At 45.8% G+C, this 15,076-nt stretch overlaps 1 protein-coding gene across 1 annotated transcript in view; it reads left to right on the top strand.

The window, feature by feature from the left end:
- Positions 1-15,076, top strand: part of COP1 (COP1 E3 ubiquitin ligase) — a 133,656-nt gene that overhangs the window by 56,114 nt on the left and 62,466 nt on the right. Inside the window, exons 12-14 of the mRNA XM_075287108.1 lie at positions 728-871; positions 11,296-11,404; positions 12,976-13,057. Of these exons, the coding sequence (XP_075143209.1) occupies positions 728-871; positions 11,296-11,404; positions 12,976-13,057 (335 nt within the window). The remainder of the gene's footprint in view (positions 1-727; positions 872-11,295; positions 11,405-12,975; positions 13,058-15,076) is intronic.

Genomic DNA, 15,076 nt, shown 5'->3' with positions numbered 1-15,076 from the left:
TCAGTAGTACCTTTGCAGCAGTGGTCATTAGAATTCTGTATCGATAGAGTAACAAGTGTCAGATGAAAGGTTAATGTGAGTGGGTGGGCAGCGGTTTCCATGGGATCTGTATGTAGGTGGCCATAGGTGTTATAGTTGTTAGTGACCTGATGGGAAGAAGCTGTCCGTAAAATTCTCATTATACGGGTGTTACTAACAAGGGTAAGCGCAGAGCCTCAATGCTTACAGGATCAGAACAACAACAACAAAAAAAATAAATATATATATTATAATATAATATAAAATATAATATAATATATATATATATATATATATATATATATATATATATATATATATTTTTTTTTTTTATTATTAACTACCCCACAGTTTGTATCATGTGGCCCTTCAGGTGAGCCTACCCCTTTTTGTAAGGACACCATCTTGGTAATGTGCAGCCTCCAGCTGTGATAGCCGGTAGTAGCAGGCAGCCATTTGTTTCCTTTGCTGCAGACACTGGTGTCAAAATGTATATAGCTCCCCGCCATGGTTTGTATTGGGTTCCCTGCCCCGGAGACCCCTCTCTATGCTGTACATAGACCCACAGTAATATGGTAAGAAGTAGTGTTTTTGAGCAGGTGACAGATCTGACCCCGTTGTCCATGCTGAGCCTTTGCACTCCCTGTATATAGGCCTTTTGTCCTGGCATGAGAATTAATATTTTTATGACTTGGTTTTATTTCCACAGCATAGAGTTTGACAGAGACTGTGACTACTTCGCCATTGCTGGTGTGACCAAGAAGATCAAGGTGTACGAGTATGGCACGGTCATCCAGGACGCTGTGGACATCCATTACCCTGAGAACGAAATGACTTGCAATTCTAAAATCAGGTAAGAGGTCATTATTGTTATAGGGGTTTTCTAGGCAAGTGATGCTGATGGCTACATAGAGGATAGTGTGAGGGTCCTGGGGGTCCCACCTGCACCGATCTGATATGGATGATGCTATCCCAAGGTTTAGTCCACAGTGTAATTTGCCAGGAAAACCTATTTTCTGTTACATTCCCAGTCTGTAATGTTCAGGGGTAATCTGGGCAGGAGATGTGAGACCCCTACTCATCCTGAGGATTTGCTCTTGTTTTCTATAGGGGCTCGCTAATGCCTGACTATGGGTAAGGGTACTTTGGTGTTTGCATACGGATGTCCCTACATGTACTGCCTCCTTCCAGTGACGTTTGGCACAAGTTGTCAGGATTCGCATAGTCACACATGTATTATATGTATGATGAGACGTCCTCTTGACTCGGGAGCCTCTGACTGACAGTCCTGCCGGATATTACAGGCAGAATGGTGACACGAGGACACCACAAGTGAACCTGAAAGACCTCCCTGTGTCATTGGGGTCTGCCTGGGGCTGTAAGACTGATCCAAGTGTGAACAGGGCCTCAGTTATTGTAAAGAGGCTGCTTCATACAGTGTGCAACTTGGCCTTCATCAGGCAGACACCACAGTGGAAAGCTTGACCGTATATTGTTAATGGCCGTCACGCAGGGATCTATGTATCCGTTGCAACAGCAGCTTTTCCTGTGCTTGCAGTAAATGCAAAAGAGCCATAGGGTGTATTTATTCAGTGTTTTGGGAGCCATCACTTCACTTAAATTCTATATCCAGACTTTTCACATTCTCCGTTCTTCTCTCATTTAACATAAAGTCCAAAAGTGATTAAAAAAAAAAAAGTGAATAATCATATGTCCTAAATTAAGAGTGTAGCAGAGCCCAGTCTTAGCGTGTCCTCCGTATAGAGAACACTCGTAGCACAATCCCCCCGTGTCCTCTCAGATGGGTGCGTGATACATGTCCGCTCCCGTCAGCGCGGTGCTGAGCACTAATCTGCAGCGTGCCAGCTGTGTCCCTGAGCCCTGACTGCCTCCTCTGTACCAGCAATGTACTTGGAGCGCTGCCATAGACCAGCTGGATCACCCATTCTCTTCACCTGCTTCCTGAACAAATTTATCCCCTGTCTCTTTCCAATCTCTTATTCACAGCAAGGTCCCTGGGGAAATACACTTCATTTTCGTTTTGTATGGCATTCCTCCACCTCCTGTTGTAGCCACCAGAGCATAGAAACATTCAGGATAAAATAGCGTGGCGGTACATATGGGTGGAGGAGATAGGTGCTTGCTGCAGGTCACTGTGTAGTCCCTGGAAAAACCTGTTCACGTCCTGACATTTAACTGTAGTTGTTATCCTATAGTCATTGATATCTGATCGCTGTAGTCTCTTTATCGATTACACGGTAGGACGCCCTATTTTTATATAGCTTGTATTGCAGCTCAGCCCCATTTATTGAATGGGACTGATATGCAAACAAGCCATGTGACTCCTGACTGTGCCATCACAGGCCTGTGAAGTGTTGTGGCCTCTTATAACAGCTTGGCGTAGGACCCCCACCCATCTGGTGATCTATTCTAAGGGTAGGTCTTCAGTATAAGATATCATCACCAGTTCCCCTCCAGCTAACAATTGGTGGCCCCAGCGGTCACGCTTACCGCATATGGGAGAACTAGGGGAGGTCAGAATTTTTTTCTAAAGATCAGAGGTACACCTGAAAGAATTTGGGGTCCACAGACTAATCTCACCGCTCTGTATTTGGGCCGGTCGGCCGCTCTTCTTGTAGCTGTGTTAACATACTGCGTCTCTTAACCTTGTCTGGTGTAATTGGAGGTCACCGCGTAGGTGTCCACTGTGAATATTGAGAAGATCTCCATTATTCTTCCAGTTCATCAAATCCATCAGTTCACTTGGAGACAGGACAGATGCTGCTGATACCTTATTAAAATGCTGGAAAGTGACCAACAAATGTAATGTACAAGATATGGGAGCGGTGCGGGCTCGGAGAGGTCATTCATTAACTGTGTTATCCCAGCGTTGGCCTTATAGCAGACAACTCCTCGTTTTTCTGCTTCCAGGGGAAATTTGTCACCGTGGATTGAGATGGAAGGTGTCAGAATAAGGTTCAGACCTTGCCGGGCCCATGTTGAATAGTAGGTAGTGTTGTCTTGCAGGGCTGGGGTCCTGGGTTAGAATCCGACAAAGGACACCTGCATTAGCATCTTGGGTCTCTTCACGGACCTGCATGTAACCATGGAGGCCACCGATTGGCTATGAGGATAAGAGACACGCGTTCTGGGAACTGAGTTATTTTTTGGGAATGTGTCCCAATGTCTTTGGGCTTTTATTTAAGATAAGATAAGATAATCCTTTAATAGTCCCACATTGGGGAAATTTCAGCATGTTACAGCAGCATAGTAATATGCACAGGATAATACAGAGTAATATATTACAGACGTAGACACATATACCGTATTTTACGGACTATAAGGCGCACTGGACTATAAGGCGCATTGCCCATGAGCGCCTTATAGTCCGTCTCGGTTCATATATAAGGCACACCGGACTATAAGGCGCAGTCCGGTGCGCATTATATGTTATTGAAAGCGGCAGCAGGCAGACTTTGCCAGCGGCCGCTTAATCCCCCGCGTGCCAGCCGCTTCTATTGGAAGCGCTCGGCAGGCGAGGAGTGAAAGGGGCTCTATCAGCAAAATCATGCTGATAGAGCCCAACTGTAAAAGTTATATTAAAATAACCCCCCCCGTTTTAAAATAAAACCCTGAAACAGAATGTGAAACTTACCGAACGGTGCAGGGTGGGCGGGCATTCAGGCCTCCTCTTCCTCCAATGTTCCGTCCTCCTCCTCCGGCGCTCGCAAACTGATAATGGCCTGGGCGCATGCGCAGTAGCCGTAGTAGAAGCATTATGATATTGCGCATGTGCCCAGGCCATTATCAGTTCGCAAGCGCCGGAGGAAGTGGTCAGGACATCGGAGGAAGAGGAGGCCTGAATGCCCGCCCACCCTGCACCGTTCGGTAAGTTTCACATTCTGTTTCAGGGTTTTATTTTAAAACGGGGGGGTAGTTTAATATAACTTTTAAGGGTGCATTCACACTACGGAACGCCAGCGTGTATCACAGCCGTACACGCCGGCGTGACAGCAGGGCTGCCGGACACTTCCCATTCATTTCTATGGGAGCCGGCATGCGAGCGCTCCCCATAGAAATGAATGGACTGCTTTTTTTCCATTCATTTCTATGGGGAGCGCTCGCATGCCGGCTCCCATAGAAATGAATGGGAAGTGTTCGGCAGCCCTGCTGTAACGCCGGCGTGTACGGCTGTGATGCACGCTGGTGTTCCGTAGTGTGAATGCACCCTTACGGTGCCTTTTATGTATGTATGGAAGCGGCACGCAGACTTTGCCGCCGCTTCCATCCATATATATGGCGCACCGGACTATAAGGCGCACTTACGATTTCTGAGGAAATCGTAGGTTTTTATGTGCTCCTTATAGTCCGGAAAATACGGTAAGCTGAAAAGAGAAGATATACTAGGAGTCCATGGCAGCTAAGGAAAAACGGAAGAGAGAGGAAAGAGGATTTGCAGCAGTTACCTTATTTACATCACAGACCAGACAGACGGGATTACATTAGAAGATAACGCCTTTGTCAGTAACCTTCTCATTGCATGTACTACGGACTAGAGATGTCACATTCCTTCCCCGATCAGAACATGTCTATAAAACTCTCGCGAAGACTCGAATGAGTTGACTCTAGACTATTTTTACCTATGACCATGAGATATCTAACAGAGCAGAGTGTAAGATCAGGCAACATGGCCGCCTCCATAATAATGTGCAGAAAATACAATGGCGATATGTTCCCTTTAAAGGGATCCTATCATTGGATACCCTTTTTTTTCTCCCTAACACGTAGGAATAGCCTTAAAGGGGTATTCCCATGACACTGGTTCTCTCTTCACTTCCTGCTTTTCTCGGCACATAGGTGGGCGGGTTTCACTTGCAGGGGATTGGTTGTAAATTAATTACCACAGTGTGAAGCTGATGTAGCAGGGCTGGATTTGAGTCAGTTTACAGAGGTAATGGACTCCCTATCTCAGCCCTTATCAGCCAAATTCAATTAAACCAACTGATAACAGCTCAGAAATCCCAGAGCTCTCACCTCGCCTATCTGAGAAGCTCCGCTACTTATCAGACACAAATAGCTCAGAGCTGCTCCCAGCCCCTCCCTCTCCCTCTGAGAGCAGGCAGCTACATCACTTGACAAATGAGCAGATAATCCCAAGGGCCATAAAAAAGGAGTGTAAACAATGAAGTGAATAAATTAAGATAGCGGCCAAACAAAGCCGTTTTGATAAAGCAATGCATTTAGGAAAAGTCTTAAATCCACATAAACTAGCAGTATAGATAGGATCCTTGTGATGGGACAACCCCTTTAAGAAAGGCTATTCTTCTCCTACCTTTAGATGTCTTCTCCGTGCCGCCATTCGGTAGAAATCTGGGTTTTCGTCAGTATGCAAATGAGTTCTTTCACAGCACTGAGGGCGTCCCCAATGCGAGAGAACTCTCCAGCGCCGCCTCCATCTTCTTCTGGAACGGCCTCTCCCTGCGTCTTCTTCCATCCTGGGTTTCAGTCTTCTAGGCCTTGGGCAGAGCTGACTGCGCATGCCCAGGACACAAGAAAATGGTTTCTTACAACAGCTTACTGTGTGTTTTCTTATGGCCTGGGAATGCGCAGTCGTCTCTGTCCGAGGTCTAGAAGATTAAAACCCGGGGACGGAAGAAGACACAGGGAGAGGGCGTTCCTGAAGAAGATGGAGGCGGCGCTGGAGAGTTCTCTCACATTGGGGACGCCTCCAGTGCTGTGAGAGAACTCATTTGCATACTGACGAAAACCCGGATTTCTACCGAATGGCGGCCCGGAGAAGACATCTAAAGGTAGGAGAAGACTAACCTTTCTTACGGGTAGTTCACACTGGGGACGGTGGGGCGAATTTTGGCACAGAGAGTGACGCGGGGAGCTGCGTCACTCTCAGGTCAAAACCCACCTGCCACGACTGTCGCGGTCGCAGCTTCCCCCTCCGGAGTCGGCTCAAATGAAGGGGCTGACTCCGGAGGTTGCTGCCTGAAGAAAGGGCGGCTCGCTTCTTTTTTTCCACTAGAGGCATCATGCTGTTAGTGGAAAAAAGAACGCTAGCGGTCTCCATAGACCACCATTGTGAGGGGGTGGATTATGACCTGGATGACGCGCCATAATCCGCTCCCTCTGTGCCCGTGTGAATGGGCCCTTAAAGCTATTCCTACGTGTTAGTCAGAAAAAAGGGTATCCAATGATGGGATCCCTTTAAGGCTGGTATAACCCCTTTAATTCAACCAATATGGCTTTTTTTATTCTTCCATCTAAAGCTGATCCTTTTCCAGTTCCATACGTTCAGTTTGGTATTTGCTTTATAGCAGGACAATCAGATTGTAGAAGTTATTATCATCCCCGCTGGCTCTGACCAGTGATTTTCTTTTGTGAGTGCCTGTGTGCACACGGGTGTAATTACGGGACTTGTTGTAGGTGGACAAACACTTGAGTGATGCAGTTTATCCCCTTGTCCGTGGCCCCTTCTATTTTGCCATGTGTTCCTCTTGTCCGTCATAATTACACCCTTCGTTGCACATGTTTGAGCAGTTTTATTGACTGTAGTTACTTTACAGCAATTTTCCCAATTTCCTCCCCATCCAGTTTTCCTGCAGTTCATTGGATTTGTCACTTATTTTTTATGATTAAAGTCGCTCTCCCAGAAATGAGAAGAAAATGCTGCCTCGGCCGGAGAGAAGATGCTCACCCGACATCTAAATTCTATCTACTTGGTCTGTGCCCGAGCAGGGGTCATACAAGCAGCCCCCACCATGAATTTGTTGAGGACCCCAGTGACTTGTTATGGGACACTAACTTCTTATAGGAAGCGAAAATCTGCCTTTTTGTTAAATATCTCACTTTTGGCACATGTCAAATGAAGGGTATCATGTCGTTACCTTCTTCTCTAAAAGACAACTCTGTAAAGATCTCGGCAGGTTCGGGGCGATCAGCTGAAGATGACTATTTTTCTACACTGGCCACTACAGGAAAAATGTGGTATTGCATGGTGTCTGTTCAAACGATATTGTGCAGCTGGGTCTTCCAGAATGGGGAGTGCCATTTGCTCTTATGAGGACGTGTAGTGGCCTTGTTTTGTTATTTTTAAATACTTTTTGCCCTAAATAGTGACTACATTATCAGTTGCCAGAGGGGGAAGGAGACTAATTTTGTCTAGCGCCTTCCCTTATCATCATCCCCAAGGGGTACACAAGGAAACCACCAAACCACAAAAATAAGCTACTTCAACTTTTTATTTGCATTAAAGGGATTTTCCTTCGGATAGACCATCAATTTAAAGATCAGCAGGGGCTCAACACCTCCGAATCAGGTTTCACGTGGTAACGGCGATTCCTGTGTTCCCCTTATTCATCACTGTCTATGATGTCTCCGTTGTTGGTCACATGGCCTGTTTGCTGCTCAGTCCCGCTGTACACGCGTGGCACCGTGCGCTCATCTGAACGCCGTGGCCTCTTCAAGCCGAATCGGTCATCCGCAAAGTCTGGAAAACCGCATTTTGCTATGTCAGGACATTGGGTATGAGAATGATTGATTGGGATAACCCCTTTAAGGTGGCCTTCTGGATACGGTATCAGTCACATCTTAAAGGGGCTCTATCAGCAAAATCATGCTGCTAGAGCCCCACATATGCGTGCATAGCCTTTAAAAAGGCTATTCAGGCACCGTAAAAGTTAAATTAAACTACCCCGCCGTTTTAAAATAATAACTTAAAAAGAATGTTCTCTACTTACGGAACGTGCACCCTGGGCGGGCATTCAGGGTGCGCCGTCTTCTTCTTCCCCGCCTCTTCTTCCTCTGACGTCTTCGGGTCCCGTCCTCCTCCGGCGCTTGCTCGCGGACACTGATAAAAAAAAAAAATAGCCCGGGCGCATGCGCAGTAGCACGCGGCTTCTACTACGGCTACTGCGCATGTGCCCAAGCTATTTTTTTTTTATCAGTGTCTGCGAGCAAGCGCCGGAGGAGGACGGGACCCGAAGACGTCAGAGGAAGAAGAGGCAGGGAAGAAGATGAAGACACACCCAGAATGCCCGCCCAGGGTGCACATTCCGTAAGTAGAGAACATTCTTTTTTAAGTTATTATTTTAAAACGGGGGGGTAGTTTAATATAACATTACCGATGCCTGAATAGCCTTTTTAAAGGCTATGCACGCATATGTGGGGCTCTAGCAGCATGATTTTGCTGATAGAGCCCCTTTAAAGGTGTACTTTTTTTTTTTTTTGCGATAAAAAGTGGGTTGAATGCCATCAGCGCCCGCTCACAAGGGAATGCCTGAAAATATGGCAGCGTGTGGACATTATTATGGAATTGGGCGACGTCCCTGTGAGGATTGTCACGACTGCGGATCCCACATGTCTGGTCTTATTATACTTTGTATTATAAATCCCTAGAGAAGACGAGATGACTGCGCCATTGCATCAAATGAAAAAAAAAATGAACGTTTGTCCTTGCATACAATTCAAAAAAGAACCTTTTTTTTAAAAAAAAAAAAAAAAAATTCCTAACAATGCTGATTTTTTATAAATAAAATAAAAATCCTTGCATCCCGGTTTCGGGGGCACGCGGCATTCAGCTGGACGCCTCTCCCTGACAAAAGAATGGGGGGGATTGATGTGTGGAAGCGTAAAACTGTACACAATACAGGCGACTGATAACTCATTTGTCTGTTTCAGAGACTGAAATTCGGCAACGTTCCTTCTCACAGTGGCGGTTTCCTTGACTTTGTACTTGGCTGGTTATAAAGCCCTGCCTGGAGTGAGACGTCGGAGTGCTTTATGTGTTGCGATTTCTGACTTTCAAAGATGTTAGACCACATATCAAGGGTGGTCGGACGGCATTGAATCCCAGCCCAGTGATCATTATGACTGATTCCTACCATAAAACTTTAATCCAGGTGCTTTCATTAAAACCGGTTTCGTCTCTCCGCACATTGTGCGAGTCGCCTCCGGTGATGTCACTTCGTTTATCAACCTTAATTGAACGTTTTAGGGGTCAGTACATCGTCGCTGCTTTAGTCTTCCATTCAAAAACAAAGGTCTTTTGTCCCCTTGAAAGTAGAGAGGATGTTTATTATCTCAGGCTGGATTCCTTTGTTTCAGTTTTTAAAGAAAATTATAGATTTGTAGTTACAAAAACTGCTTCACACCTATCCAATGGCAGTGTGCGAAATTGCAACAAAGCCTCAGTCGTTTAAAGAGGATCTTTCATGGTTTGGGGCACAGGCAGTTCTATATACTGCTGGAAAGTCGACAGTGCACTGAATTCAGCGCATCATCAGCCCCGTGCCCCGTGTGAAGAGCTAGCGGTCCCGGTAACGTAGCTCCTCACAGTCATAAAGGCGTTTCTGAAACTCTGTCAGGGCCGTCTTTCTGTACAAGCAGCGCCAATAGCGCTGCAAAAACGCCCTTCTGACTGTGAAGAGCTACGGTACCGGCACCACTAGCTCTTCACCCGGGGCACAGGTCGGAAAAACCGACGGTGCGCTGAATTCAGCGCACTGTCGGCTTTCCAGCAGTATATAGAATTGCCTGTGCACCAAACCATGTAACGATTCTGATACAGTTGGAATTTTTTTCTCTAGCCTCCACCATTCCTGAGCAATCAGTGCTGTTAGTTTTGGTGCCTGATATTCTATTTAGCCTCTGTACTGTGAGGAAGGCGGTGTCAGGCAGGACAGACAAGGGGTGGGATTCTGAGCTCTGACTGACTCTGATTGGATGTTCAAATCACACCCCCTCCCTGACTCCGCCCTTCTGACAGTACAGAGCTTACATAGCACATCAGGCACCAAAACTATCAGTTATTGATGGCTAGGGAATGGTGGGGGCTAGAGAGAAAGTTCCAACTATGCTAGAATCAGTGGAGCAGCTACTATTCACAGATGCCAAGACCTTATATTGGTGGAGGTGGTGAGAGGTCTTCTATAACTGGAGTTGAGATGCAATGTCCTACACAACCACTATAGCATGTAGACACGGGAATTCATTGATGAGACCACAGCGCTCGTCTAAACCCTGCAATCTCTTCAGGCAGCTGTGTGGGTTCCAGATGTCAGACCCCCGCCAATGTGATATTCATGACTTATCCTAAGGATAGCTTGACCAGGTTACAATCCCAAAAACCCCTTTAACAATGTACTTGTATCACTGCTCTATATGGCACAACATCGCAGGCAACAGGGGACGCTGTGATCATCCATACTGCGTAGATCTTTACTTTGTTCCTTGCATCCACCCAGATTATGATTTCGAGCTCCTCATTCATTGGTGCTGCCCAGTACCTTAAAGGGATCCTATCATTCACACACTATTATTTCTAGGTACCACGTCAGAATAGCCTTAAGAAAGGCTATTCGTCTTCTACCTTTCGTTGTGTTCTCTGTGCCGCTGTTTGCCTACAATCCTGGTTCTTGTCTGTATGCAAATTAGCTCTCTCGCAGCACTGGGGGCGTCCCCAATGCTGCAAGAGAACTCTCCACCTCCATCTTCTTTAGCAGCGTCATCTTCAGCCTCTTCTTCCGGCGGTGGCTTGTAACTTCTAGGCCTCGGGCCTTGGGCAGAGCAGACTGCGAATGCCCACAGGGCACGACTAATAGCCTTTCTTAAGGCTATTCCGAAGTGGTACCTAGAAAAAATTGTGTGTAAATGATAGGATCCCTTTAACTGAGCTGCAGTACCAAGCACAGCCACTATACCATGTGCGGCACTGTGCTGGGTAAGTAGTAACGACAACCACAGCAACAAATATCCAAATCCTGACAACCTCTTTGAGTCAGACAGCCTGTATGGTTTCCGCTGGGGGCTGTCTTTACACAGACATCGCCATCATCACTGCACTGGCCCCATTCAGATCCGTTAATTAACCTAATTGCGTGTTGCGACACATAATGTCGTCCACGTTCCGTTTCCCTGTGAGGATTCCTAACACCAATGGTAGAGGCGCCATCCTCCGAAAAATGAATAAAGACCTGCAACAAGAATGAGGTCCATAGGGAAGATGCCAGTTTACCATCCAAACCCCCCTCCCCAATATCCTCTTAAGAACTCCATTATTTAACAATAAAGACCACCTCGGGACGATCTTCAGCTTAGAAATCTCTCACGGCTCGGGAATGAACGCGATGCCGTTTTGTGGTCCCCTACAGAAGGGGCACACAGTGTATGGAATGAGTCAGGTGTGGAGTTTGTGGGCACCCCCATGGGTACGAGATTGACTCCTCGCCCTTCTGATTCTGAGCTGTAATATATTTTTATCTTTTGCAGCTGTATAAGCTGGAGCAGTTACCACAAAAACCTACTGGCCAGCAGCGATTACGAAGGGACGGTGATTCTCTGGGACGGCTTTACAGGGCAAAGATCCAAAGTATACCAGGTAACGCAATCTGCAAATGTCTATGGCTCCTTTCCTCCTCCTCCGCTTCCAGTGCGAAATTGTCACGCCACCGCTCTAGCGCTGCCACTTTATAGGCCCCCGGGGAGAAAACCTATCTTTTGCTAGGACGCACGCCGCAGTATTTGTTTTGTTTTACCTGAATATTTTCGCTTGTGGTGTTTTATTTTTTTTTTGTCCCTATTCTTTGCATTCCTTTTATATTGAAATACAAAGTCGGAACTGTCGGTGGTAAAGTCTGTGCAGGCAGAACAAAAAATATTCCCATTGTTTATTCCCTGCTTCTTTCTAATGGGTCGAAGTCTGTAGAACAGACTGACCTCACATGTACCGAATAGTAGGGGCGCTCACTTGGGGGGCATGAATGAAAGCAGTCTATTAAAATGGCCTATTTATGCCAAGTTTTTATGATAAACAGATTTAAGAATTTTTGCTTTTTTTTTTTTTTTTTTTTTTTTTCTTTTTTCACTTTATAGTTTAGAATGGTGCTAAATCTTACAATAGACTGACACTTGCCTATTCGGTAGAGGCGTTCTTTTCAGCAGTCACCCCATTTCCATCACAGACAAGATTACAATAGAAGATAACAGCTTTATAGATAATAGCACGGACCCAACATTGCATCCATTGCTAACCATAGATGGCGTTATAGCTTATCTACGTTCTGGGCCCATCCATAGATCTCAATGAGTCAACTCACTCAGTTGCTATCTGTAGCCATGAGACTGCTGTAAAGCATACCACTAAATGCTGTGAAGAGTAGAGACTAGATGGCCACCCCCATTAAACATATTATTTTATTCCATATTTAGTATTGTCTACAAATATTATTGTATGTTTTGATACGAATGATGTATCAAAACCTACAATAAGCTTGGTCAGTTGCGGATTTAGGAGTCCAGTGGGCGGTCCTACTCAGTGATTTGGCAGCATCGGTTTGCGCCGTCTTGCAGGTATTGCTGTCCGTCATGAAATGAAAAAGATCCCACCACGAAGCAATAATTCTTTAGTTTGAATGCTTATTTATTTTCAAAGAATTCAGTAATGCTTGGTGAAATACATGAAGTAGGACCGCCCATTGGACTACTAAGCCAAGGATGAGCTGAGATTTACCCGGATAATTTACAAGTTGTGCAGAATATTCCTATGCAAACCTGTTACTCTGCTCACATCCTCCTGCTCTACATTTCTTGCCTGCAGATTTGACATTTATATTGACAGGTTCCCTTTAAGAAATGTTTTTATATTTTGGCTGTTTTATCGATAAATTTTCCCAGTTATGTTGGAGAGTCCCATGAGTGCCCTTGACGTGCGGCCATGTTGGTTTTCAGTCGTTTTCTCAGTACACACCATCAGTAACTTAGTTTTTTACCATGAACATCCTTTATAAAAATATCCACCAGAACAAGAAATGACAATATATGAAGGTGCGACATGGAAGCCCCTTATAGTAGGAGCTCCGCACTCTCCCTATAGGTCACCGTATAGAGTCCGTATGTTGCGCTGTCTTGGTGAATGTCATCAGTCACAGCTTTATTTCTCTTGCAAAACAGGAACATGAAAAGAGATGTTGGAGCGTGGATTTTAACCTCATGGACCCCAAACTTCTGGCGTCCGGCTCTGATGATGCCAAAGGTACGTCACTGGTTTTGCTACATGGACTACGTAGCCCCTATACAATAAACATAACACAAGATATGTGTATGTATCAGTAATGCCATTATATATGAGGTCATTGCTTACTGTGACTTTTGGAAGGTTAGGTCCCAGCTTTTGGTGTAATTTGGGCTGGAAAAATCTATTTCTGAATGTTTTACAAGAGTAACCAGGCAGATTTACTAATCCCATGTAATATTTAGGCAGTGTAAGGATGCAGTAAATATATTAAAGTGGCTCGCGCTGTATATCACGGGGTCTTTCTTTAGACAGAAACCTTACACCACCTATTGGTTGTCTGACTTTGTATTAAACTTTTGGTGTACAGGGGCACACTTTAATCTTTTTGTCACTCTTCTTTTATCACATCCTCCATCCTCTGGAAAAAATTTTGTGCCAGAAATTGTGACGTCCCCCCATTTGCATCAGGCATGACAGATCTTAAGACCTGACTTGATTTGTACCGGGTACATCCATAGCTTGTGTAGATTCCAGCTCGAGGCACAAGGATTTCCCAAGAAGAGGCAAAATTATTAAGACTTGTGTCTAATCATTTTGGCACATCCCACTAGGACACAACTGTTGTTTTTTTTTGTTTGTTTGTTTGTTTTTCCCTAAGGGGTTGTGCCATTAAAGGGATCCTATCATTGGATACCTTATTTTATTTTTTTTTTTTCCCTCCCCAACACGTAGGAATAGCCTTAGGAAAGGCTATCCTTCTCCTACCTTTAGATGTCTTCTCCGCGCTGCTGTTCGGTAAAAATCCAGGTTTTCTTCGGTATGCAAATGAGTTCTCTCGCAGCACTGGGGGCGTCCCCAATGCTGCCAGAGAACTCTCCAGCGCCGCCTCCATCTTCTTCTGGAACGCCCTCTCCCTGTGTCTTCTTCTGTCCTGGGTTTCAATCTTCTAGGCCTCAGGCAGAGCCGACTGCGCATGCCCGGGCCACAAGAAAATGGCCGCTTACACCAGATTACTGTGTAAGCGGTCATTTTCTTATGGCCCAGGCATGCGCAGACAGCTCTGCCCAAGACCCGATGGCGCAGCCGACTGCGCATGCCCAGAAGATTTGAAACCCAGGATGGAAGAAGACGCAGAGAGAGGCGTTCCAGAAGAAGATGGAGGCGGTGCTGGAGAGTTCTCTCGCAGCATTGTGGAACCCCCCCAGTGCTGTTTGAGCGCTGAGGACAGCCCCCAGTGCTGCGAGAGAACTCATTTGCATACCGAAGAAAACCTGGATTTGTACCGAACGGCAGCGCGGAGAAGACTTCTAATGGTAAGAGAAGAAAAGCCTTTCTTAAGGCTAGTCCTACATGTTGGTCAGAAAAAAAGGGTATTCAAGGATAGGATACCGTTAAGGACACCTATTCCTTAAGCACAGGACAAGGGGATAAGTGTCTGATGTCTGGATCTCTCAGCATTTAGAAGAACGGAGGACTAAAGCCTACTGGTGAATGGAGCACCAGTGTGCTTGCATGACCAATGCTGGGTTCACTGGTGGAGATCACAGTCCTGCAGCCCCATAGCAGTGACTAGAGTATTGGTCACTGGTGCTCCACGTACAAGATGGACTTTTGCTCCAGTGGTCGGACCCCCAGCAATCTGACACTTAATCCCTATCAAGAGGGTAATGGATAATTGTCCTTAACAAGACTACCTCTACAAGACGCTTACTACACAGCAGACTTTAATAAATCCTAATAAATTCTCACGCATCTAGTATAGTACACCTTCCCCTAGGTGAACCCTCTCTGCCAGGTCCCTCCATAGGTGACAGAAAACCCTGTGATCAGCAAAATGTCAGACTGAAAGTGAACAAACCGTGTGCCCGAAATGTTTTGACTCGTAAAGACGGCCTCTATTTACAGGGAACCCTTCATGTCCTCAGGGAGATGGCGTGTTATTTACCATACAAAGCTGGCGCTGCACTGAATTCAGGGCGCTCACTTTTCCTCAGTATCTTTCATTTTGGCTGCTATCGGTGTACAGGGGATTTAGTG

This window comes from Leptodactylus fuscus, chromosome 9, assembly GCF_031893055.1.
Source record: "Leptodactylus fuscus isolate aLepFus1 chromosome 9, aLepFus1.hap2, whole genome shotgun sequence".
Taxonomy (NCBI): domain Eukaryota; kingdom Metazoa; phylum Chordata; class Amphibia; order Anura; family Leptodactylidae; genus Leptodactylus; species Leptodactylus fuscus.
The sequence above is the reverse complement of the archived record's forward strand: the minus strand, read 5'-3'. Positions and strand labels throughout refer to the sequence as shown.